The sequence below is a fragment of the Electrophorus electricus genome, chromosome 4 (assembly GCF_013358815.1).
Source record: "Electrophorus electricus isolate fEleEle1 chromosome 4, fEleEle1.pri, whole genome shotgun sequence".
Taxonomy (NCBI): Eukaryota; Metazoa; Chordata; class Actinopteri; order Gymnotiformes; family Gymnotidae; genus Electrophorus; species Electrophorus electricus.
In genome coordinates this window covers 15,376,467-15,400,629 of record NC_049538.1, presented here as the reverse complement: position 1 = coordinate 15,400,629, position 24,163 = coordinate 15,376,467, and the positions used below count along the sequence as shown (strand labels likewise).

Here is a 24,163-nt window from a genome sequence, read left to right as displayed (position 1 = left end):
TGTTTAATTGGCTGAACCAGGTGTTACACTATATTAATTTGATATATGTAAATACTTTTATTGGCTTTTTTGGCATTTTAGAAATCTATTTTTTTTCATGGGGGATACTGTTTTGAACTAGCCCAATTTATTTATTGCCATGTGTCATGTCTGCTTCTCCCATCACACCCATCAGTATAGCCACAGACTCCAACTCCCATAACCCATCAGCCAACTTCATCAGATCTGTTTCCCCTGCTTACTGAGTTTACCTGTTCACCATTTCCCCTTGTTAGCATATGCACTAAATCCTTCTCTGATGTTGGTGAGGTCTGTTTTTGTGATGTCTTCCCTGATTTACCACTTATGTTTCTGACCCATTAGCATTTACTTAACTTTTTATTATTGTTAATGGCCTTTATTTCCTTAATGGCCTTAATTTGCCTTTTGCCTAGACCTAGTCTGTCTTTCTTTAGCTTTTTTTTTGCCTTCCTGTTACTGACTTTAGCCTGTTCCTGTTTATGCATTTGCACTGGGCTAATTTTTTTTTTCCCTCTGTTCTCTATTTACATTTACATTTATATTTATGGCATATAGCAGACGCTCTTATCCAGAGTGACTTACAAAAGTGCTTTGTCATTTACTCATAGAATATGCTAGTACAGTACAGTAGGTTAGAGTCCAACATACTAATGAACTAGAATACTGTAGAATACAGGGATCAATGCTGATACCTAGAAGTACACAATACATAAGGTCTATCCTAAACAATGATAAGTGCTATAAACAATAAGTGCTAGTTTCTTAAACAACATAAACAATACCCTACAATAAATATTCATTTAGTCAGTCAATATGGGAGCAGTGTCAGTTGTCCTTTAAAAATTCTGCAAATAGATGGGTCTTCAGTCTGCGTTTGAAGACTGCAAGGGACTCTGCTGTCTGGACTGATACCGGTTTGTAGTTGGTAACATTGCAGCCGTCAAGTGTGGCCTTCTTGAGGATTGGTACCACCCTGGCAGTTTTGAATGCAGTTGGCATGTACCCAGAAGATAAGGAGTTGTTGATGATGACAGAGATGAAAGGAAACAGATCTCTTGTGATTATTTGGAACAGAGCAGAAGGAATTGGATCCAGCAGACATGTAGTCAGATTGCTGGAAGTCAAAAGTTGAAGAATTTCATCTGAGGAAAGAGGAGAAAAAGAAGTCAGAGAGTTGGATGTTGGGGAATGCACATTAGTTGGAGGAGTGGGAACAGAGGAAAAGGACTGCTGGATTGCTGCAACCTTCTCCTCAAAGAAGGTGATAAAATCCTCCGGAGTAAGAGATGAGGAAGGAGGGAGAGGGGGAGAATTAAGGAGAGAAGAAAAAATAGTGAAGAGCTTGCGTGGATCAGATGCTGATGATTCAAATTTTCCACTGTAGTAGGATGACTTTGTGGATGTTACTTCCAGTGAAAACTTGGAAACGAGAGACTGGTATGAGCTGAGGTCTGAATCTAGGTGAGATTTCCTCCACTGCCTCTCTGAAGTCCTTAGTTCTCTCCTGTGACAGCGAGGTGTTTCTGTTAGCCAGGGGGCAGGTGGGGAGGACTTAGTAGGTCTAGAGGAGAGAGGGCACAGAAAACAGTGGAAAGATGCAGGAGGAATGCAGACAATAGTAAACCTGTGCCACCACCCCTGCCGAGACGCCTCGGAGAATGGGTAAATGAAAAGGCAGAGGACAGGGCAGCCAGAGTCGCCGAGTTCTCAGGAGTGATCCATGTTTCTGTTAGAGCCAGGAAGTGTAGGGAGTGGAGGGATGCTAATGCTGAGATGAAGTCAGCCTCTGAACTCAGAGCCTACCTTAACCAACCAGAGAATAATCAAATGAGAAAAACCAAAGCACACTATTAAACCTTTATGCTATTTTTACAAACTTGCATTCAACTATGCTCTTGCCACCCAACTTTACCAAAAACGTCAGGCTCCTTACCTTTATGTGCTTGCTACACCATCTGCAGCTCAACTCCTAAGGGTGTATGGTTGAGGAATTGACTAAGCAGACCCAATAGCTTGTCACGCTCATCCCTCTCATTCCCAAGTTGAGTCTCTGCCTATCATTGTTTATGTCAGTTGTGGAGCAAAGCCTCACTCCCTCTCAGATCAGGTGAATCCTTCCCTGACCCAGCACATTACTTGCCATTTTGTGCTAGATGTGGTGCTCCACTGCAAAGACACACCTGCTGTTGTTTCGGCGCTTATCGACTCCAGAACAGCTTGTAACTTCATCACTGCGAGCCTGGTTGATTGCCTGGGTCTGCCAGTCCTTCAAGTCCACGCTGTTATGAAGATCAAGTAATTGGACGAAAAACCCCTGGCTAAGACATCATGATACACAGGACCAGACCTATCACCATTCAGTGCAGTGCCACCCACAAGGAGATCATCTCCCTTTTTGTTGTCAGCTCCGCCAAACACCCAGTAGTACTAGGGAGCCGATGGTTGCAAAGACACAACCCTCTGAACTCCTAGGTCTTCCAGAAGATTATTTCCTGGCCCAACTACTGTCTAGAGAGACGTTTAATTGTTTGTTTCACTGACTGATGAGCAAGCTGCTGCACCACCCTTCATTGGCCATATGACATTGACCTGGTAGAAGGTGCTGTCCTGTCATGGTCCCATCCTTATCCTTTGTCCATTACAGAATGTAAGGCCATGGACAATTATATTTTCGAGGCTTTAGCTGAGGGCTATATTAGGTCTTCTAAATCTCCCCACTGCTGCTGGCTTTTTCTTTGTGAAAGGAAAGATGGTGGGCTCCACCCCTGCATTAGCTATAGAGGTTTAAATGAGGTTTGAGTTACCTATACCCTGTTTTATTGGTCCTTTTGGACCTAGAGCAGCTCAGAGAAGCCCACTACTTCACCAAATTGGACCTCTGGAGTGTTTACAACTTGGCCTTTGTCATAACATCAGGGCACTATGAGTACCACATCATTCCATATGACCTAGTTAATGCCCCTTCGGTATTCCAATCATTCATTAATGATGTGTTTAGAGACACGATCTGCCATTTTTCATCACCTACATCAGTGACATTTTGATATACTCCTCTGACTACCTTGCTCAAAGGAAAGCCTTAAAACTCTTGGAACCCTCCAGCTGAGCACAGTTTCAATTCTCTCAAGACCTAGGGGGGGACAGATGCTAGGCAGCCTTGGCAGGGCTAAACACATCTGCCAGGTCCTGGTAAGAAGTGGAGTTTGGGATGTTTTTGTGTGCTTCCTAGCTCTCCACCAAGGTGGACAGGAGAGGTACAGCCTCTCTAGGGACCAGGAAATGTGTGGGTCATGTGCTTGTAATCAGGGAAGCCCTAATGTGATGGATGGAGAGGATGGATGGGATGGAGAGTGGAATAAATAAAAAGAAATGTGCTCAGTGTGTGTGGTATCAATTTGCAACTGGATGTAAGAAGTGACGTGTAATCTGTCCCATACACACAGGTGTGTGCATCGAGACACTCAGGATGCAGAGAAGGGGTACGATTAAACACACACTTTATTTCAATACGCAAACAACAAATCTAACTCTTAACATACGTCGAACACCCTTCAATAACCAACAAACACACTACGACACAGGAGACATATATACACTAAAGACGATTACACATAATGCCAAACAGATGGACGAGATGAGAGCGTGTCAACACAGACAAATACACACACACAAACACACACACACCAAGACATTTGAGGAGGGGGCGGGGCCATAACATGACAACAGGACCTCCATCCTGTCTGTTAATGCGTAGCAGGGATGGCAGGGGAATGGGCCAGATCCTCAGCTTCTTGGAGAGGCTCCGGTCCATCAAGTTGCCTGCCGCACCATTTCTGATCAGGCACAGCAGGGCTCGACTGCAGACTGTACCCCAACGTGAATATTGCCACATGGCTTTGATCTTATGGACAAAATCGGGGTAGTCTGCCAGTAACAGAGAGGAGCAGGTCAGCAGGGCAGTCCCCCAGAACTTCCCCAAGAACCCTTCCCATGAGCCGGCTAATGATGAACACCACCTTAGCGTGGTCAGGCAGGTGGGACCGGTAAGCGAAATACAACTCACACTGTAACATGAACCACTCACAGCTTTTGGGATCCTCAGCATAGACCTCAAGGCTTGTAATGTGGCACAGAGATAGAGCCTTCAGCTATAAAGTCCCTCAGGCATAGAACAGCCTTCCAGCATCAATCCGAGACACACTGCAAATTTTTAAATCTAGGCTTAACACTTACTTATTTACTCAGGCTTTCATTAAGCCTTCTGCATATAAAGGTTCACAGTGTGGAGGTCCCAGTTGAAGAGTCTTTTGTTAATCAGAGATATTGATGCTTTCACCCAGCCACTTCATGCGTTCAATCAAGTTTGTGACAATGATTTGGGTGGAATGCAATGTCTCAGAGAGCCCTCAGGACTTTGGTCACCCTCAGGCCCTCCCTATTAGTTATACTGCTATAGATAAATCTGCCGGAGCTACATGTTAATTGTTGGCATGTGTACTGTATATGTGATGTTCATCTTTACAAATCTAACCTACATCTTTTTGTCTACTTGTATGCTACGGCAGAGATGATGCCAATATTGATCTATTCATGTTCATCTGTGACAAAGCATCTCAAAAATTTGCCAGTTTCACCAGTGGATGCGCTGATGCTGCCAAAGGACGCACTGATGTGCAGTGAACGTGCTGATGTCATCTCAGAAACAGCCCACCCACCCTAGATCCACTGTAGTAACTGAAGCTCCACATCTATACTGAAGTTCCTACTTTGATTAAAAATACCATAAAGTACTGACTGGTACTACCTGGGCCACTCAATGGAGGAAGGGTTTCCTCTTGAGCCTTGGTCCTCCCGAGGTTCCTTCCTAAATCCCACCTAGGACATTTTTCCTTGCCACTGTCACCTCTGGCTTGCTCATTAGGACTCTGGACTCATACAATTGTAAAGCTGCTTTGTGACAATGTGTGTTGACACTACACCCCTTCTGCAGTCAATTTACGGGGGCTTACCAGCCTGAGTGTGTGGACCCACAGAGAGGCGCTCCATGCAGCGTGTGAGGTGTACAACCATGGACCGGAGCTTGCCAAGTTCCTGTTGCTGCTTAGCCAGAGCAGTGGCCTGGAACAATAAGACCTCAGTCCAGTCCTGTGCACTTAAGGCACTCCCCTCTGGTGGCTGCACATTCTCTGATCAATGCAGGAAAGGAAATGACAAGCTAATGCAAGTTTGGAGTGTCTTTATTCTCCATAATAAGAAAACAAAGAAGCACAGTGGTGAGCTGGCTAGAACATAAATGAAAGCAAATTGTGCTGGTAGTTTAAACTTGAGACAGAGCAGAGCAGAGCAGTACAGTACAAATTTGAGGCATCAAGTTCACAGCAGTGAGGGGACAATGCACAGCACAAGTGCTTCTGCCGGCTTAAGTAGAAGAGAAACAAAAAGACAATAAGGAACAGGTGCAGGTAATCAATAATCAGGGGATTATTTAGTCAGAGACTTTATCACCTCTTCCCTACCTGACACTGTGGATCCACTACAATTTACATACTGCTTCAACTGCTATACAGATCATGCTATTACGCACTTATTGCACACAGGCTTCACTCATCTGGACACTAGGAGGAGAAATTATGTTAAAATGCTGTTTGTTAACTACAGCATAGAATTTACTACAATAATCTCCTCCATACTCACCACCACATTAGAGGACCTGAGACTAAACCCATTCCTGTGCCAGTGGATCTCCTGTGCCAGTGGATCTCCAACTTCCTGACAGGCAGATCACAAGCAGTGCAGTGGCCAGACATGTCTCATCCTCCCTCACCCTCAGCACTGGAGCTCCACAGGTTTGTGTCCTGAGCACCCTGCTGTCCCTAATGTACACATATAGTTGTGTGGCCATTTCCAACTCTACCAACAAGTTTGACAGTGGCAAGCAGCAGAGGAACTACCACCACCTCAGGATCAATGGTGCCCCACTGGAGTGAGTGGACAGCTTCCAGTACCTTGATGTCCACATCACACAGGTCATAGTCCTGAAACATCAACCACCCAAATGGAGGATGGGTTCCTTCTTGAGTCTTGGTCCTCCCAAAGTTTCACCTTGGTGAAGGCCCATCATCATCTTTACCAACTTAGATGCTTGAAAGACTTTAAACTGCCCTCTATGGTGCTCAACAACTTGTACGCATGCATCATCAAGAGCATCCTAGTATATATATATTTCCATATTCTTCCCCTTTTGATACCTTATTCTTTCTACTATATATATATTTTTTTGTTGCATATTTTGTTTTTAACTTGCAATGGACAATCATACAAGCATTTCACTATACATCCTGTGTGTGTGACAAATAAAACTTTGGGCTTGGGAAGAGAGAAGGTGCAGTACGTGTTTGTGTGTCAGTAGGTGCACCATAACATTTACAGTACTTCATTATTATACTCACCTATAGTTTTAGGGGAAGTCTAGTTTACTTGAGTCTAACAAAAAATTATTATTTGTATTCTTAACCTTCATGTTATTTTTGCCAACTAATCAAATTAATTGTACTTTTTGCCCAGCACATTTAAACTTGATTTATATTTTAGTTACATACATATCAAATCAAATCTATTGTGATGCAGGCATGGCATGAAAATGAAAAGGGGCAGGCATGAGTCAAAACAAAAAGGCATTTAATCGAAAACAAAAGCAATAAATCAAACATGGCGAGAAGTACATAGACCATTGCTTACACAGTACATTATCCAACACCGAACAGGCTTAACAAAGGGGTATATGTACACACAATGATTAGGGAAGGAATAAGGCACAGGTGAAGTGGGGAATACTGCTAACAAGAGGGTGTGGCAAAATAGAAATGGGGGATAGAAAAGTAAACACAACAAACATGGTGACATGAAAAAAGAGAACAAAAACAAACCAAGAAACCACGTAGTGAGCATCACCACATGGACAAGGGGTAGAGGAGAGTCCATTACATCTATACTAATGTACAGAAACATCCACGTTTCTCATTCAACTCTGTGCATCTCACAATTCAACACACACATTGTTGTTGTTGTTGTTATTTTAATCAGAATTGTTAACAACAATTGCTACAATAGTACTGTGCTTCTATGTCACAGAACTCAATGTCACAAAAACTTAAAAGATTCTATGATATGCTGTTAAACCCAACTTCTAGTTGGAGCATTTCTATTTGTTAAGGCTGGGGCTCTGGTCCCCATTTTATCCTGTAATATTCAAAAAGTGAACCAAAGGCTGTATCATTTGAAAAGGGGTGGAAGTATGGCTCTATATTGCAACAGAACACTGCCACCAAATCTAAAGTGGGGTTCACAAAGAGTAATGGAGGATAAATAAATATACCTGGAACAAATTGATATTGTACTGATAATTTATCCCATGAATAAATGTAGTATAGTAGCTTTATTCCATGACCACCTGGAGTACTGAAGGTTTATTATAGGAATTAAAGAATCTGATTATTAAAGGATGATTAGCTACATTTAAAATAGTCACAAACTGTCGACTATTAGCCACTTGGGGAGCTTTTGTAACTTCTTCACCAGGAAAAGAGATTCATTGGTAAATAAAACATTTTGTTATTCCTTTATATTACTAAAAGGGGCAAAGTTTTGCCATACTGCTTAGTTGTAACTAATGACTTACAATATAAACATATGTAGATCGAGGCACTTTTATTTGTCCTAGTCTTTTAGCTTAGCTACAGGCAGCATTCTACAGAAATTCACTTTGTGCAGTGTTAAAAGTTACTCTAAGGAGTTTTTAAACAATCGGGGAGTAAACCCTGCTGGTATGCTATTCTATTGCTCTGTGCTAACTGCACAAGCTGTGCAGGCCCCTGTAGCCTGGAGGAGACTTCCTGGAACAGGGTGATTTTTATCAGCAAAATTTGTATTTCTTTTTGTCACCAGGACACAGGTGTTCTGTCCTGAGGTCCTACATTCAGTAAACTGGGCTACAGTGGTTAGTGATTCATCTTAATTAGGGTTCATGTTTAATATTATATAATAGAATATAGGTTTAATAGTATGAATAGTTTCAACAGTATATTAGTTTTACCGTCAGTAGGCCTATTAAAATGGTGACAGTTTAGCATCACGTCGTCAAAACTTTCGGTTGTTTTACTCGACAAAATTAAACTGAAAAACTAGGCTACGTTTTGTAAATACTACTTTCAACTGTGTATAAGTTCAGTAAACCTCGCATACTAACCTTTTTAGAGCGTTTCGGATATGCGTTAAATCTAATTACGCAGACCTGCTAAGCGTATTGACTCTATATTAATCAGCGTTTCTTTTTTCTTCAGGTTTTTGTTGCTATGGTGTTGCTCTTAAACCGGCTACATATCTATCTGACTTAATAGTCACTCCCGACCGAGAGAATAAGTGAGTGGCGTTCTCAACCTTCGCCAGTTCCTCCAAGTTTCAAACACACGGGGACAGAATAAGCTGCTTTGCTCCCATAAATGTAAAACATCAAAAATCTGAAAGGATTTGCATCTTCAGCATCTCATGACGAAAGGATTCAAATTTTGCACTGTTGACCTACACTCACAATTTGTGTTTGAAGACGAAGAGGAGGGAAGAAGTGTTTTCCGGGCCTTTTCTGTCTTTTAATTATTTATTTCCTATTTAACTGCAGTGTTGCTATCAAAACATTGATGGTCGAATATTTCCATCAGTGCTGGGAACGTCTGGATTTTTTAATACGTTTTATATTCAGTCGTAACGTGCTGGTGCGATGGCTCGTCCACGGCCACGGGAGTACAAGGCAGGGGATTTGGTTTTTGCAAAAATGAAGGGATATCCACACTGGCCAGCGAGGGTGAGTATGAGGGTGCAGCCGAGTTGAAACGCAGGGAGGCGGGGTTGGCGAGGACAATACGACCGGTGTCGTACGTTATACTGCTGGGGCGACGTCTCTAGTTGACTTGTTTGGCTTAAAATCTAAATCAATCAATTTCTGTTTGCGAAGGCAATTTCATTTGCGGTTTAGTCTCCATTATTTATCCCTGTTTCGTAAGATATGGCGTTGTTCCTCTCAGGTGTACAACCGTTTTTTTTTCGTCTGCAGCCTTAATTACCGACCTCTCTTTAGCTTTTTGTGGTCGCAAGCACTTGGGTTTTGCACGTTTGGGGTTTATTCATCCAGAATTTGTCGACAGTTTAAACTAAATATTTCGATGGTTTTATATCCCATGTTGTTTATGTTTTTTCCTGACGATATTAGCTAGCTAGCTAAGCTATTAGCTCATCTGCTAGCTGAGACTTGTGGCGGAGCGCCCTCCTCCTGCGCTGCTGGGAGCCTTCTCAATATTCCTCAACCACGGGACGGCCGTCCTCATGTTTCCTGATTTGCTCGTTTGAATGAAAACCATTTGATTGATATAAACTTCCAGCAACTTGATCATGAACGAGCTTTTCCTTTAGTTTGTGTTTTCAGTAATAAACTGGTAGTACACATTTACTCAGGTGGAACAGGGTGCTGTTGGACATCACTGTTAGGACGCTGTCAGTTCTGCTCCTCACACAGTTGCCTTACTGTCTTTATCGACGGTTGTCAAACATTCAGTAAGACATTTACTGCAACTTGTTCTGACATTATGCTATTGTTAGAAAGCTAGACCAGGTGTTGGGGGTAGTAGCCTGCTGTGAAAGGGTGTTTCAGAGATTAACAGATTGTACAGCTATATGACAGCCACGTACACTATCAGTGGTATACAGTACCTATCCGATAACTAGCTGTCTAGCTAGATTGGCTATGTACTTGATTTTAGATATTAAGATGCCTAATAATCCTTTATAAAAAGTTGTTTTGTTTTATCAATGTCACGGAATGTTGCCGTGGAACCACAGTAATGTATCTTAACCACACTAACTACCAAGCTACGCTGTCGTTTTGGGTTTTGTTTGTTTTTTGACACCATTTATAGCCTACATTTAAAAATAGTCTTCTATGCAGCTTTTCACATTAGCTACAACACTGTAATACAAAGCTCTAACAATATGTCAAAAACTAATCTTTCACAGATTGGTAGTGAAGGTTTTAAAAATGGGCGTTGCTGGATAGTTACTTGCAGAGTGAGCTATAAAGCAGCCTACCCAAAACCAGAATGCTCATAAAATAATTTAGACATTAAATGTATTAGATTCTTCTGAGATTTCCTGAATTAACTGAATATTTGCTGGTCACACATAGCTAAATAGAAATGACCAGTTTATCTAGACCATGTGAAAACTTTTGCATAAACACCAATTATAGCCAGTATAGATTAACTCTGCATCTGTGAGTCAGCATTGTAACTGTTCCCAATTACATTCACGTTGGAAATAAACGACTTTGTTTGCCTTCCTTTTTAAATTAATTCCCTGACGTTTCTAGTACTGGCGTTTAGGGATCATGAACAACATAAATCACCATGCAGTTAATCTTACTTCAACTATCTTCAACTACAGGATATTTACAATGCCTAAGACAAGTGTGGTGAGCCTCATGGGGGCGCTGTGACAAGATTTCATATGAAACCAAACTATTAGCAGCAGCACCAACTCTTAAAAAGCTTGAAAGCCTTTTACCTTTCACATTTTTGGAAGGTAAATATTTAGTAATATGGTGAAAATAGAAGTCTTTAGAAGGGTTCTGTAGCCAGGAAAGCCCTGGGCAGTTGGAAGATAATGGTTTATCATTTAGCCATGTCTCCTGTGTTCTGATTGTCTGCAGATTGATGAACTGCCAGAGGGAGCAGTCAAGCCTCCTGCTAATAAATACCCCATCTTCTTCTTTGGCACCCATGAGACGTAAGTGGATTGTGTGTAATGTGAGAATGAGTTGATTAGGTATAATGTGTGAGTGAGAGTGAGCTGACTGTAATATGTGTGAATGAAAGTGAGTTGATTACTAAGAGGTAAGCAGAGTATTCTATATATCTGCTGTAATTTAAGAAGCAATTAGAAATTTGACTTGGTTTGTACCTTTTCTAGTGCCTTCCTTGGGCCTAAGGACCTGCTGCCATATAAGGAGTATAAAGACAAGTTTGGGAAGTCAAACAAGAGAAAGGGCTTCAACGAGGGCCTGTGGGAGATTGAAAATAACCCTGGTGTCAAGTTCACTGGCTACCAGGTGTGTTGTCATGACTGTATGCCTGAGATAGATAAACTCAGAAACATCAAAATAGAATAGGAAATGTTTAAAGGTCTAGAGATGCATGTCTCTGAAAGGATATGCAGCAGGTGCAGTTGTTACAGTGCAGACATGAAGCTGTCACTGTACAGAAATGAAGCCGTTACAGTGCAGACATGCCGTCTCCACGATGCAGTGTTTATGTTTAAACCAGTGACCCTTCTGGAGTTCCCAAGTCCTCACAGAGAGGTATTCTGTGGGCTCACACAAGGGCTGAATTCATTTCACTGTTGTAATTTATCATTTAAATCTAAAAAAATATAGTATATTGTATGTATAGTAGATTGTGTGCTACTAGTCTTCAGGGGTTTCCAGTGTACAGAAGCATTAGAGTTATGACTCTAGAACTCTAGAACTAAAACTCAACCTAAAACACACTGTTTGGCTTGATGAACGGCACATGACTAATTATTTTGAAAGAGGTCAACATTCTAATAGCAGTCATTTTGAATATTTTATGACAACATTGGTTAGCCCCAGTATACATACAGTGTGTGTGTGTGTGTGTGTGTGTGCATGCGTGTGTGCATGTGCAGACCATGCAGCAGCAGAGCTGGTCAGAGGGAGAGGGGGAGGGAGCTGACACCGCGGATGGCAGCAGTGAGGCAGAGGAGGGAGACTCCATTGGAGAGGAAGAGGAAGGCAAGATGAAGGGTGACAAGGTTGGCTCGAAACGGAAAAAGACTGCATCCTCAAAGGTACTGTGGCCTTCAACACTGCATGGTAGACAGGGAACGGACAGTAGACATGAGCCAAATCATCTTCCAACTGTTCAGGCTAAAATGTCCTTATACTGAGCCGCAGTACTGTATATACCCCCAACTGGTCCCCCCCTCCCCAATGAATTCTAATTTTAACCATCTGCACACTGCCGTAGGTCACTGCCATCTGCTGAATGACTGGTAGGCAGCTACAGTGGCAGGTTATAGAGAAGCTGAAGTGTGTTTCAGAACTGCTGCAGTATTTCATACCTCAGATTCCACACTCTGCTCAGACTCCGCTTAGCAACGACTGTTGCCTAGCAACAGGGTTTAATGTTCATATATCCCATCGATTGTGAAGTAGATGGTAGAATACAATGTGTTTTTGGGAAGAGGGAGTTACATATAGGAGTTTAGACATGCGCTAATGTTTCTGCTGCAGGTCTTATAGTAGTCTTATCGTATTTTCCTGCTCAGTCTGTGTTACACAAATTACTAACAGGTTATTGGCATTGAGCATGGAAATTCTTTCCTGCAGGTTACAGATTGTAATCTTAAAAATAAAAATCAGTGATATAAACATTGTACCTTCTGAAAAACTTGAAAACTGTTGATTTTGAAACCTCTTGAAACTGTGGGAAAAATAAGTGTTACCCTGGAATGTCCTTTACTAAAGCAGTGTTCTCCCACTCTGCCGTACCCAGCACAGCATGTGACTGCATTGCCTCCGCTAATTTGTTTGATTCATCATTGTAAACTAATCAAGCCCTTTATGGGCTGAATCAGGGGTGTGTATGTGTGTGCATGAGAGTGAGAGAGAAAAAGACTGAGTGAGTGTGAGAGAGAGACATGCAGCATGTCAGAGGCCTGTGTGTTTCACTGTAGTGATATTTCAGGTTATATTTGTATGTTTTATCTAGAAGTCATGCAAGCTGTCCAGGAAGTGCTCAGGGGAGGAGGATGAGGAGAAAGATGGGAAAGAAGATGAGCAGAAGAGAGATGACGACAACGACATCCAGAACTCCTCAGACAAGAAGACATGCTGTCAAGGGGTATGTAACATTTACATTGCCACAGTCAGAGTATGTAATTCACATGGTTTGCAATATACCCTCTGCATAAATCCTTAGAGCAGTGGAAAACTATTTACAAAAATTATAACACTTTTTTTTTTTTTTTAATAATTAAAGGTAAAATTATTTACATGTATATTTATGTTCTTGGTAAATGCTCTTATCCAGAGTGGCTTACATATTTATCACTATGACAGTACATTTACGCAAACCATGACCTTGGTGTCACTAACACCTTGCTCTACCTGCTTATACTATGGTTATGTACAGTATGTGATTAATGAGTTTTCAGAACTACCACAAGAGGTCATACTATTACAATGTATAGGCTTACAGAAGAATTTTGTTATTTCACTTGTTATTAATTAATCTATTTTTATTAGTTTTTGTTGTTGTTGTCATTACTGTTGTTTTTTTTATAATTATATTGTTTATTTTCCACAGCAGAACCAGTTGCTCCGAGAGGAACATTAGAGAATGAGAAACGTCTGATCCTGAGGTGGCGGTGGTTACATCCTGGTCATTTGTGGTGGTGGTTATGTGATATTGGAAATGTATAACTTGCATTGACATAATCAAAATCACAGGAGAAAATATTGATATAAATTCCGAAATCAAAGAACTATTACAACCATCCCCTGCTCATCACTGGAGCAAATCCAAAGTTATACAGATTTACTTAAAGGAGCAGTAAGTAAAGTAATTAAAATGAAGAAGAAAATTCTTCAATTAAAATAAAGAAGAAAAAAAATAAAGATTTAATACTGTTTGTGGTCTTTCTCTTTTCTGGTCAGGTTGAAGCAGGTTACCTCCTATTAAAGTTCTGAACAAGCCAATTGCCAGTTTGAGTTAAATAGTTGGTTAATACTTACTTAATGCTCCTTTATTGTATAACATTTACACATCTTAACTAACAATAAATTGTAATATAGTTATCAAATTTAGCGTAATTTTTTAGCTATAGCTGTATAGCTGAAGCAGCCTGTGTATGTGAGTCCAGTGCCCAAATGTTCTGTCCTTTTACCCTGACTTTGCTTCCTACCCTGACCTTTGACCCTATCTTCTACACGCTGCCATTCACTGTGCCACTCAGCGCTGTGTGTTGTAGTTCCAATTTCTTCCTTACAGAGTGGAGAAGCCAATAGACTGCCTTCTAGTACATTACTCAGTAAAATATTATCCATGTGTTACCCTTTCATGTAATCAGAAAAATTAATGGAGATTAAAAACTGTAAAAGTTTTGCACACAGAGAAAGGGACACTGTGTAACTCAGTATCATTCATGTTATTTTGCTGTAGATTCTGGGATCACTAAGCTACTCTAACAGCCCAGTTCAATGATCATTCTTTATGAAGTGAAACAGTTCCTGTGTCAGTGGGGTTGGTTGTTTCCTAGGCTTTTAGTGGCATGCGCATCTGTTGTATTCATCATGTGAGATAGAAATTGTTCCCCTTACCACTTAATATGTTTTTTACATTTGCATTTTCACAGAACACAGCAGAGTATGCAGTGCACCCTGACCCTCATACAGAAAGTTTGAAAGCACTTCTGCACTACCTGGTTCAAACTTGGCACTAAGCACGCCAGTCATTACCTTTAGCCGTCCATAACTGTTACCAGACCTTACTCCACACGCTTCTGAAAAAGCCACATTTTCTTTCTTATCCGTGTTTATATGAAGAATATATTATATTTATTTTTGCTGATAGTAGATGACATTTCTGTGCTAAGTGTAAACTCATTAGCCTAGCTTTTCCTCCCCTTTTATTCTTTGTTATGCTCGGAATCAGGATATGTTACAGTTCTATCTTACATTTTCAACGTTTGTAGTTCAATGTAAACTGTTTTTCCTGTTAATTCACAAGACTTTTACAGAATAAACTCGTTGGAATGCAAGCTGTTTCATGTCTGATGCACTAATTACAGTAATTATTTGAGTAAAAACATTTGTTTCTTCCATTTAGTTCACTTTTATTAATATTAATCTGTTGATTCACCAATGCTCATTTAATTTTATTAGTATTTCCATTTAATTATCTGCATTTGCATTGCAGATATTTAGAAGACTTATTAAGAAAAATATTTCAAACATATAATGTTACAAAAATATATGCATGTAACTTCTTTCACTACTAAATAGTTCAGTACAAGTTTACTAAATTACTTTGGTGAGGTTGTATTTATGTTGCATCTTATTTTAAACAGCGACCTTGGGTATGGGAAAGGCACTATATAAAAGTTCAACTGAAATATATTGAGATTATAAACACTGCCTCATACTGTTGCTTGTACTTATCAAAGGTATGAAGATTAACAATGGTCTTTATGAGTATAATATGTGGGTTGGCTAACCCCTGCATTGAAAATAGGACAGTGCTGTGTCCAAACTGAGCCACTGTATGACCTCTGATGCCCTGGGCTGTGGGGGTGGTGTATGACCCCTGATCCATGCTGTGTGGTGTTCTTTGAGCCTCAGTCACTCCTGCTGTGGGCGCTTTTGCTGGTGAAAAATGCAGGATCGCTGATGCAGCGGTAGCTGAGTAGTTGTGGTATTAAAGCATAAAGCAGGTTCAGGGTGAGGAAGAGGAGCAGTCGCTCAGATGGTACACGATGGGCAACGGGTGTTCGACTGTGGAGTGATGCACCAGTGTGACAGAACTGAGCCTGGGACAACAGAGAGAAGTCCATCATCAACAATCTTTGCATCCTACGAGAGTTATATACCCTCATCCAGCTTCTCACACATACTACTAGGAATACAGATATGGTTAACCCTCAAACAGCCCTGGTTGATGCTATGAAAAGAATGGTCATGCCCACTCACTATGATCCTGGCAGAGTGTGGAACCTTTGGGAAAGTCAGAGTTGGTTGCATAGCAACCAACCCCACTGACCACCCTACAGTAGTGAGTTCTATTTTTAGAGGTGGCAGCTGAGGTGGGGAATAATTCCATTCCTTAGTCCCAATGCTGTTCAGAACCTCAACCATGCATACATGCAAGTTCTCATGTGCATGTGCACACAAACCCAAAGAGACACTTCTCTTAGTCAAACCTATCAAACTAATGCATGTTTATTCACACTTCTGCTACTTTACAATAACTCTCTCACACATACTGAGCCAAATTCATAAAACCTACAGCAAGATTTATCATGACATTAACAGCATATAGCACCATGGTTCCTCATTCATAAATTTGGTTTGCCAGTGAATTTAACTGTTTGCGTAATATAAGGTGCTAATTTGCATGTCCTCATTTGCATATAACATTAGCAATTCAAAATAGAATACGACTACACAAAAAATACCACCTGGACCTGCCCGACGGTAAATGTCCCAGTAAGAAGCCAATGTAGACTGGATGATCATTCTCTAGCAATGTTTGGTTTCCTATGCAAGTCAGAACAAAATTCTGCACACACATCCATTTAGCTAATGGACAATTTTATATAAAAACCCATTTATGGTTTGTTTGGAGTGCACTTGATGGCAAATTTTGCAAATCTAGTACTATTTTTATTGGAAGTACTATTTATTTCCAAATACTAGTACTATTTTATGTAATACTATTTTTATGTAACTGGTACTTTTCAGCATACTACCAGTCTCAACATGTCCACTTGAGCCCTAATGGGTTTTTTACTGGACTATATGGGTTTTAATTGAGCATGGGCTTGGAGTGGACATTTTGATGGGTAGTATTCAGTCCCCATTTGTGTTACATTTGTGGGCCACTAGATATAAGGAAGGGTCCTGAGAAAAATAATATTTAACAATTTTATAAATATGATTTTAGGATGAACCATTCCTATAAACTAGCATTTTAATCTTTAAAATGTATTTACTCACTCATTCACTCTCACTCTCATTTTTTGTAAGATGTAAAAAAAAAAAAGGCCCAACAATACTATGTGAAGATTCTAAACTAAAGCCTACCCATAACAAATTATGTTTTATAACATTTTGTTTTGTTGCATACAGTTTGCTACTGTTTTATAATGTAAAATATAAATGAGTTGTCTTTGATGGGTTCATATGAATAAATTAATATATATTGTCAATTAACTATTTATAGACTGACTAAAACACTTTCTTCATCATTCAAAGGACAGTGTTATTACACATAGCACAACAGATAACACAATCTTGAGTGTTCTATTGCTTTTCTCCAAATGTTTTGCAAATTATAAATCAAATACCCCCTGAATACTATTTCAAATATAATAGTTGATGAATATTTAAAAAAAAACGTAGTTACGGCATCTTAAAAAGACCATTGTTACTTAAGAACATAGGACTCAACTGAAGCTTGACCTCATTAGTAGCTTACCTAGGCTGACAAAAGTGGCATCTTAATGCAAAATATGGGTTAGTGATGGGCTGATATTTGGGCCCTTTTTAGGCATAGGGCCCACAAAGCTCATGTGAACTTTGACACTAATGGTGCCAAAATGGGCTTCAGATAGGGCCCATGTGAGCAATTAATCTTAGGCCCCACATGGGTCCAAGTTTTCTAGCCCTTAAGGGGTCAATTTGGTGCCCACCCTGGCAACATCATTAACCCTTATAAGGGCACAAGGAATGGCACATGTGGGGCCAGTGGATCATTTCTCATATGGGCTCCACCTGAAGCCCACCTTGGTCCCATTATTGGTTCACAAGGGTTAACACACATGGAGCCCATATGGATCTTCCTGGGCCCTGACCAAGTTGCCCAAAAATGCCAGTCCATTTTAAACCCATGTGGGGACAACATGGGCATGTTGACTGAGGGGTTAGTCAGCTGACTTTTGCTATCAGTCTGTAAATGTATGGCCTCATTTACATGTTGATTTTGATTGGCTTTCACCTTGGACACATGTGAATTTACCACAGAGGTAAGTTGACAGTGGTTTGCTAATTATTGCTATGGTAACTTTATGGATAGGCATTAAATACCTTGTTGCACATTTTGCATGGCATTGCATTGTTACTGTCACCTTTTATGAATCTGGCCAACTGTGTTCTTACAAAAACCTTTTGTGTTCTTTCTGTGTGCAAGCTTGAGGAAAGTAGACAGATCAAACAGTACGGCACTAATCAAAGTTCAGAGATCTTCATTTTCTTGCCCTCAAATTCCTGTTAACAATGAATAGCCTAGAGGAATTTCTGCATATGGAAAATCCACACTGGTTTAGTGGTCACACTGTTACTGGTTTTTGATCATAACACTAACTACTCTTTATTCTAACTATAATAATCATAATGACCATAACCACACTTACCAGACTAACCCTAAAAATGTAGTAATTCTAACTCAATCCCTACTGATACTAACCTTAACCACCCTAACCCTAAAAACCCTAAAATTGTGTCCGAGTGTAAACAGTAAATCTCCTACCTGTGCAATAGCCCCAGCATGCACCAAGCTCAAGTCAGGCAACCAGTCACAACCTGGGACTAGCAGTCCATATAGCATTATAACAAAACATGGAGTGGAATAAAGCATATTAACCAGCATCTGTAAAGACACACACACACCATATGACATTAGCCAGCAGCTGCAAACACACACAGTATAACATATTTACCAATATCTGTAAAAACACATTATGACATGTAAAGCAGCCTCTGTAAACACACAAATGTAATATCAAATATCTATGCACACGTACAAATAGTATACCATATTGGAACAGCCCGAGTGCCGCTGGGCAAGGAGCAGGACGCACAGACTCCTTCAGTGGCGACAGACATTTATTAACACACAATGAAGACAACGGCATTCACATATAACAAACAGTGAACATGAATACAGTTACGGCTAACACGGACACCATGAACATTATGAACATGAACATGAACAATGACCGACAACAATGCACACACCAACATGGGTTTAAATATATACAAACATAACGAGACTAAACCAGATGCAGGTGTGTGCTAACAAGTGGGCATGGTTAAAAATAGGATGAGTCACAAACAGTCAACGAGGAACTCCCACTGCACATGGCGGGCTGTACATGATCGATGGGAAGGGGAGAGTTCCCCATATTAACCACCATATATAAACATGCAAACACATCATAGTATATTAACCATTATCTATAAATACACACATGCACTCACTGTATGACATATTAAGATCACATCCAATATGACATATTAACGACATTAATACACCCACATTGTACAATACATTTCTCAGAATATACAGACAGAGATGGTACCTGTAGGGCAGGATAGGCAGAGGGGTCTTTGAGATAGGGCTCATGATTCAGGATATAGTCCTTGCACCAGTCAGTAGGACAGTCCAGTACTACCTATATACAACAATCATACTTATCAAACTCTAAACTTTGTCAAAAGCAGAACTTAACCAAGGTAGTATGCAATTTGTCCACGGGGTCTTGTTATAATTAATACCTGATTAAAATAAATAATCAGAAGATATAAAAAATAATGCCATATATATTAGGTATACAGTAGAACTGTACCCGTTTAGCTGCTATATATAATTTACAGTCTGTTGTCAGTTGTAATCCACTACTCCTGGCACTACTATTTCACTGTGACATCACTTCCCTGACTGTCCTGGAGTCCTATACCCTGTGAACACTGTGCCAAAATTTACTGCCATGGCTAACTTGGCTATGACCAAAGGACAGGTGTTGCCAGGATAAATTTAATATACATTCAATATACATTTATTCTATAAATGCACAAATAAGAACTGTTTATGCAAACCCAGTGGGCTTTGTATACAGTGTGCTAATTGCAGGTTTTGATTCAGTTCTTTTTGTACAGTGTCATTGTCACACAGCAGCTTTCCATAAATGTGGGTATGGACCCTTAATAAATAATCTAAGGACCCCCCCCCCCCCCCAAGAGAAAACACCACCATTATATATTGGATCCTTAAATCAACCTTCTGTATTTCTGATATCATGTCCTGCTACTAATGGTAAAATATCAGCAAGACATACTGGACCTGCAGGAGCTAGAAGTTGATGCTAGCGTTTCACTCACCAAGCCTCTGAAGATGCAGAAGGCACTAGCTCCCAGAAGGCAGAGGATGAAGAGTAAATCAGTAGGTCTCTGTAGAACACTTTTCTTCTGCTCACACTGAGTATTCTGCACCAAAATAATCAAATCTATTTACTTTCCACGGATCATAAACAGATTTTAAAATAGAACTACATTTACCAGCCACTTAATTAGAAACCCCTGCACTGTATCACACTCACAGTTAGTGTTCCCTACTTACTATAATAGAGCAGTACATTGGATGTCTGCCTTAGACACTCGCTATTTAGATATGTATTGCTGATGGTACCGCTAGTGTAATGTTTCCAATTTTCTGTTGTTGACATTATGATTGTTTATGCCATGAAATATGGCATGTATTCAGCACACTTTCAAGTATGTGATATTAGAATTCACACCATTACTTCCCTTACTGTTACCCTTTATAGTTTTCTAAAGAGAACACTCTTATAGTAGTCTGCATAGTGACTCAGTGAGTGAGGGAACTAGTTCAGACACGAACTTGGGGATAGAGGGGGAAAAAACTAGGCAGCATTACTAAACTGTAGAACTGTAGAAAGAAAGGTTTTCCATAAATTTGGAAAATGCAGATGGTTTTGTTAACATTACTTATGGTTTATTATTGCTGCATTATTGCATTAAATTTTATATTAACTACAGTCGTTAATGATATTTAATGTAACTTTATATTATAAAACCCTGGATATTAATTGGATGGTGGACGACAGTTGTATATTGGATCACAGTGACATAGTGGACTACAGTTGTATAGTGCATATTTAAATACGGTATTGACTACAAAGCCCTCCTTAAAAAAATGTAATATCTTAACCCCATAATATTTTGATAATCTAGAAGGATTATATCCTATTTTGACCATTTTGCTCAGCAAAGGCATGCCTAATATTAATCTCTATGATAATTTGCAGTTGGTGGATTATCTTTGAAGTTTTCAAAGTCTGGTGATTCAGAGATCAATAAGAATGCAAGCTTCATATGTGTTTTTAACCAGATAAAACCAAATCTAAAACGCATTTTTTAGTTTACTAAGTCTTTTATTTAACTTTATATAATATTAATTTTAGTAATGTCTTATGCTTGTGTGTTTTTCAGCATCTGTATGTGTGTTTAGGAGTGTGTCCCTGTGTGTTTGTGAGTGTGTATGTGTGGGTGTCCATGTGTTTGTTCATGTAGAGGTGTGTGTGAGTGTGTCTGTGTGCTTCTTACTGGCTGTGTCTGTCTGTCTGTGTGTGTGTGTGTGTGTGTGTGTGTGTGTGTGTGTGTGTGTGTGTGTGTGTGTGTGTGTGTGTGTGTGTGTGTGTGTGTGTGTGTGTGTGCGTGTGTGTGTGTGCGTGTGTGTGTGTGTGTGTGCGCGCACATGTCTCACTGTTGGCTGCAGGTTCCATGTGGCTGGCTGTCTGAACACTCTAAAGCAGGCCCATACTGATACACATGCGTACAGCAAGTGAAGCAGGAACAGGGTGTTTAGCTGAGCACCATACTTCCCTGGGAAACAGATATATAAACACACTGATGACATATTTTCTTAAACTCAAGTTAAATTGAAAACCCTTTTCACCTTTTTGGTTAATGCTGTCAGCCACTATATGCATATTTTATCAGTATAATCAATTCCTGTCTTTTCCTTATTCCTTCATCAAAATGCAATGTTTCGCTACCTAAATAAAGTCTGAGTGGGTGGGGAAAAGTAATATTAACCAATAATATCATTATATTAATATATATACAATGATTTCATCCAATCAAATCCCAATGGATAAACTTGCCACCACTTAAATATCCTGTTTCACTCAAAAATGTGTAATTTTAGGTTAGGGATAAGGGTTGGTTTAGCTGGTTCCAACAATCATTTTGGCGCAGTCCACTCACCCACCACATTTCCTGGAATGTAAACAATTATTTGCATCAAGAAGGATCCCACCCAGTACAAGCCAATAGCTCGGTAGCTCTGTCTGCAAAGCAAGGTGCATGAATCAGTCATTAAGGCTAGACTGTAGCATAATTAGACTGAAATTCTACACATGCACATAATAAAAATATCACAAGCAGGCTAACAGCTCAAATAAAATTTTTATATGATGAGCAGTGTGTGCTGGAAGTTGCCTCTACACATGAGGACCCTGCTGAAGTACTAACCCCCACGTTATCGCTGCCACCATCAACAGGTACATAAGATAGTGAGCACAGCCATCCCAGTACGAGATCATGTGACCATGAGCTGTGTTGATATAAGGGTCTGCCTGCAATGCACCAATCCCCAACATTACACCAGACTCCATCCTCTACACCCATATCTTTCAATAACTTTCAACCAAACAATGCCTTTAAACAATACACACACACGCACACGCGTACACACACACACGCGCGCGTACACACACGCGCGCACACACGCGCGCACGCCTTACTTGTTTGATATAAAATGTCATGAAGCCATCAATAATGCCATCCTGCTCCAGGCCTATTATGAGGTTCACCACACTCATCAGTGCGTACACAGCATAGACTACAGGAGACATACAAGCATACTGAATTGCTTCTGGACTTACTCTGAACAATCTACACAATATTACACAGTAATCAACATACATGTAATCTCAATTTACACCTAATCAGTTTACTGCTAGGAACAGTACAGCAATTATTCTTTACTGACTTTACCATAGAAGAGTGGATCAGTAGGGGCTCTCCCTCGTAGAAGAACTCTAGATGACACAGTTAAGATTACAACAGTAGACACGCCAGCAAACAGAACAGTCTCAGCACTAGAAACAGAGATACAGATATAACAACATATCAGGTAATTAATAAGAGAGCACCATTAAAATAATTATGACCTTTTTTTTCCATAACAGTAGTAAATGCTATATTCAGCATCTATATTGTACTTAAAGTTATAGACTACAGTATTACACTATGCCTTGTATTATAGTTTATTAAAAATTTTTAATAAATTAAATATTTAATTAAACTGCAGAGTGAAAGGGAGTAACAGAGTAGTTTCCAAAAATACCACGTCTTAAACAATGCACATTTTAATATTCACAAACTATTCATGCGTTAAACCACAAGAACAACCTGAGGGCTTCTGCACCTTGTACATACTCACCTGCTAGAAATGACAACATAGTTAAAGAAATAGGAGAAAGGGACCGACAACAAAGACAAAACAAAGACTCCTGTGCCAGCGGACGCATTCACTGCAGACATTTTACATAAATGCGGATACTGAAACCATCTCGAGAAAAAAAACACGCAAACAAACAAACCTTTTGACTTTAGGTCTTTTAAAGGGCGTTGCTGTCCCGAGAATCCCTGCGCGAGCACGTTCCAAACACAAATAACCTCCCCGTCCCAGCGCCTTACCGTAACGTCAACGTTATTTCAGGCATTGCATAACGTACATTATCTGTCAAAGACTGACAGACACCTAATGCTAACCATGAACTAGAAGACTTTGAAAAGAGTCTGCAAATACGTTTAAAGACTAAAGTCTCTAAAGACAATGTGTCATTAGTCACAAAGTTTTTATTCACAGACTATATGATTTTGTAGACTCGGATTCTTGCATGGTTACTATTTACATAAGCCAAGACTGAAAATTCATGATAATGTTAAACACGGTTGATTTTATCTGAACGGCAAGACGAGGAAAAAACTTAAAACAACTATTCTGTCCCCCTTGCCCAACTATCAAGACGACAGGAGAGTGCCACAAATTTAGCAAAACCATCATGATTTTATTCCGACACTGAACACGTGTTTGCGAAAGTGAAGTCGCTTGAAAAGTCTTATATAAAGCCAGCATAACACCGCCAAAAAACGGCGGAGTGCCACAAATTTAGCAAAACCATCATGATTTTATTCCGACACTGAACACGTGTTTGCGAAAGTGAAGTCGCTTGAAAAGTCTTATATAAAGCCAGCATAACACCGCCAAAAAAACGGCGGACAGCACCATAGCTCGTGATGCATACTTTCAATTAAGTATCATGTCCAATTGGGATATAAAAATTAAGAATGCATCATTTTAAGGACAATCTAGCTACCATAAATTTATTTTCCCTGCCAAATTATATATAAGTGCCCACCATTTTCTGTTCA

The 24,163-nt window shown here is 40.0% G+C and overlaps 2 protein-coding genes across 10 annotated transcripts; one reads left to right on the top strand and one right to left on the bottom strand.

Annotated features, from left to right (window-relative positions):
• Positions 1 to 7,918: 7,918 nt before the first annotated feature.
• hdgfl3 (HDGF like 3) lies at positions 7,919 to 14,904 on the top strand. Of its 3 annotated transcripts, none has more exons than XM_027009854.2 (7): positions 7,919 to 8,017; positions 8,361 to 8,878; positions 10,775 to 10,851; positions 11,035 to 11,173; positions 11,770 to 11,931; positions 12,855 to 12,986; positions 13,455 to 14,904. In XM_027009854.2, the coding sequence occupies exons 2-7, from the start codon at positions 8,795 to 8,797 to the stop codon at positions 13,479 to 13,481; spliced, it is 621 nt and encodes a 206-aa protein (XP_026865655.1). In that variant the 5' UTR covers positions 7,919 to 8,017; positions 8,361 to 8,794; the 3' UTR covers positions 13,482 to 14,904. The 3 variants fall into 3 exon arrangements, with proteins under 3 accessions (XP_026865655.1, XP_026865653.1, XP_026865654.1); XM_027009852.2 differs by having other exon boundaries at positions 13,452 to 14,904; XM_027009853.2 differs by having other exon boundaries at positions 7,950 to 8,135; positions 13,452 to 14,904.
• On the bottom strand, positions 14,128 to 23,412 carry LOC113577290 (transmembrane 6 superfamily member 1). 7 transcript variants are annotated; one of them, XM_027009851.2, is made up of 12 exons: positions 23,329 to 23,346; positions 23,169 to 23,171; positions 22,721 to 22,824; positions 22,468 to 22,565; positions 22,196 to 22,299; positions 21,929 to 22,011; positions 21,417 to 21,544; positions 20,021 to 20,125; positions 19,222 to 19,314; positions 18,664 to 18,726; positions 18,390 to 18,509; positions 14,128 to 15,672 (listed from the first exon to the last, which is right to left on the bottom strand). In XM_027009851.2, the coding sequence occupies exons 4-12, from the start codon at positions 22,543 to 22,545 to the stop codon at positions 15,481 to 15,483; spliced, it is 966 nt and encodes a 321-aa protein (XP_026865652.1). In that variant the 5' UTR covers positions 22,546 to 22,565; positions 22,721 to 22,824; positions 23,169 to 23,171; positions 23,329 to 23,346; the 3' UTR covers positions 14,128 to 15,480. The 7 variants fall into 7 exon arrangements, with proteins under 7 accessions (XP_026865652.1, XP_026865651.1, XP_026865646.1 ...); XM_027009850.2 differs by lacking the exon at positions 23,169 to 23,171 and having other exon boundaries at positions 23,329 to 23,412; XM_027009845.2 differs by having other exon boundaries at positions 23,169 to 23,400.
• Positions 23,413 to 24,163: the final 751 nt, after the last annotated feature.

Coding starts and splice junctions, on each gene's coding strand:
- hdgfl3 (XM_027009852.2), top strand. CDS start 8,795: ATGGCTCGTCCACGGCCACGGGAGTACAAGGCAGGGGATTTGGTTTTT. Junction 11,174..11,769: donor TCAAGTTCACTGGCTACCAG/GTGTGTTGTCAT, acceptor GTGCATGTGCAG/ACCATGCAGCAGCAGAGCTG. Junction 11,932..12,854: donor AAAAGACTGCATCCTCAAAG/GTACTGTGGCCT, acceptor TGTTTTATCTAG/AAGTCATGCAAGCTGTCCAG.
- LOC113577290 (XM_027009845.2), bottom strand. CDS start 23,269: ATGTCTGCAGTGAATGCGTCCGCTGGCACAGGAGTCTTTGTTTTGTCT. Junction 22,566..22,720: donor TACTGATCCACTCTTCTATG/GTAAAGTCAGTA, acceptor TGTCTCCTGTAG/TCTATGCTGTGTACGCACTG. Junction 22,300..22,467: donor TGACATTTTATATCAAACAA/GTAAGGCGTGCG, acceptor GGTGCATTGCAG/GCAGACCCTTATATCAACAC.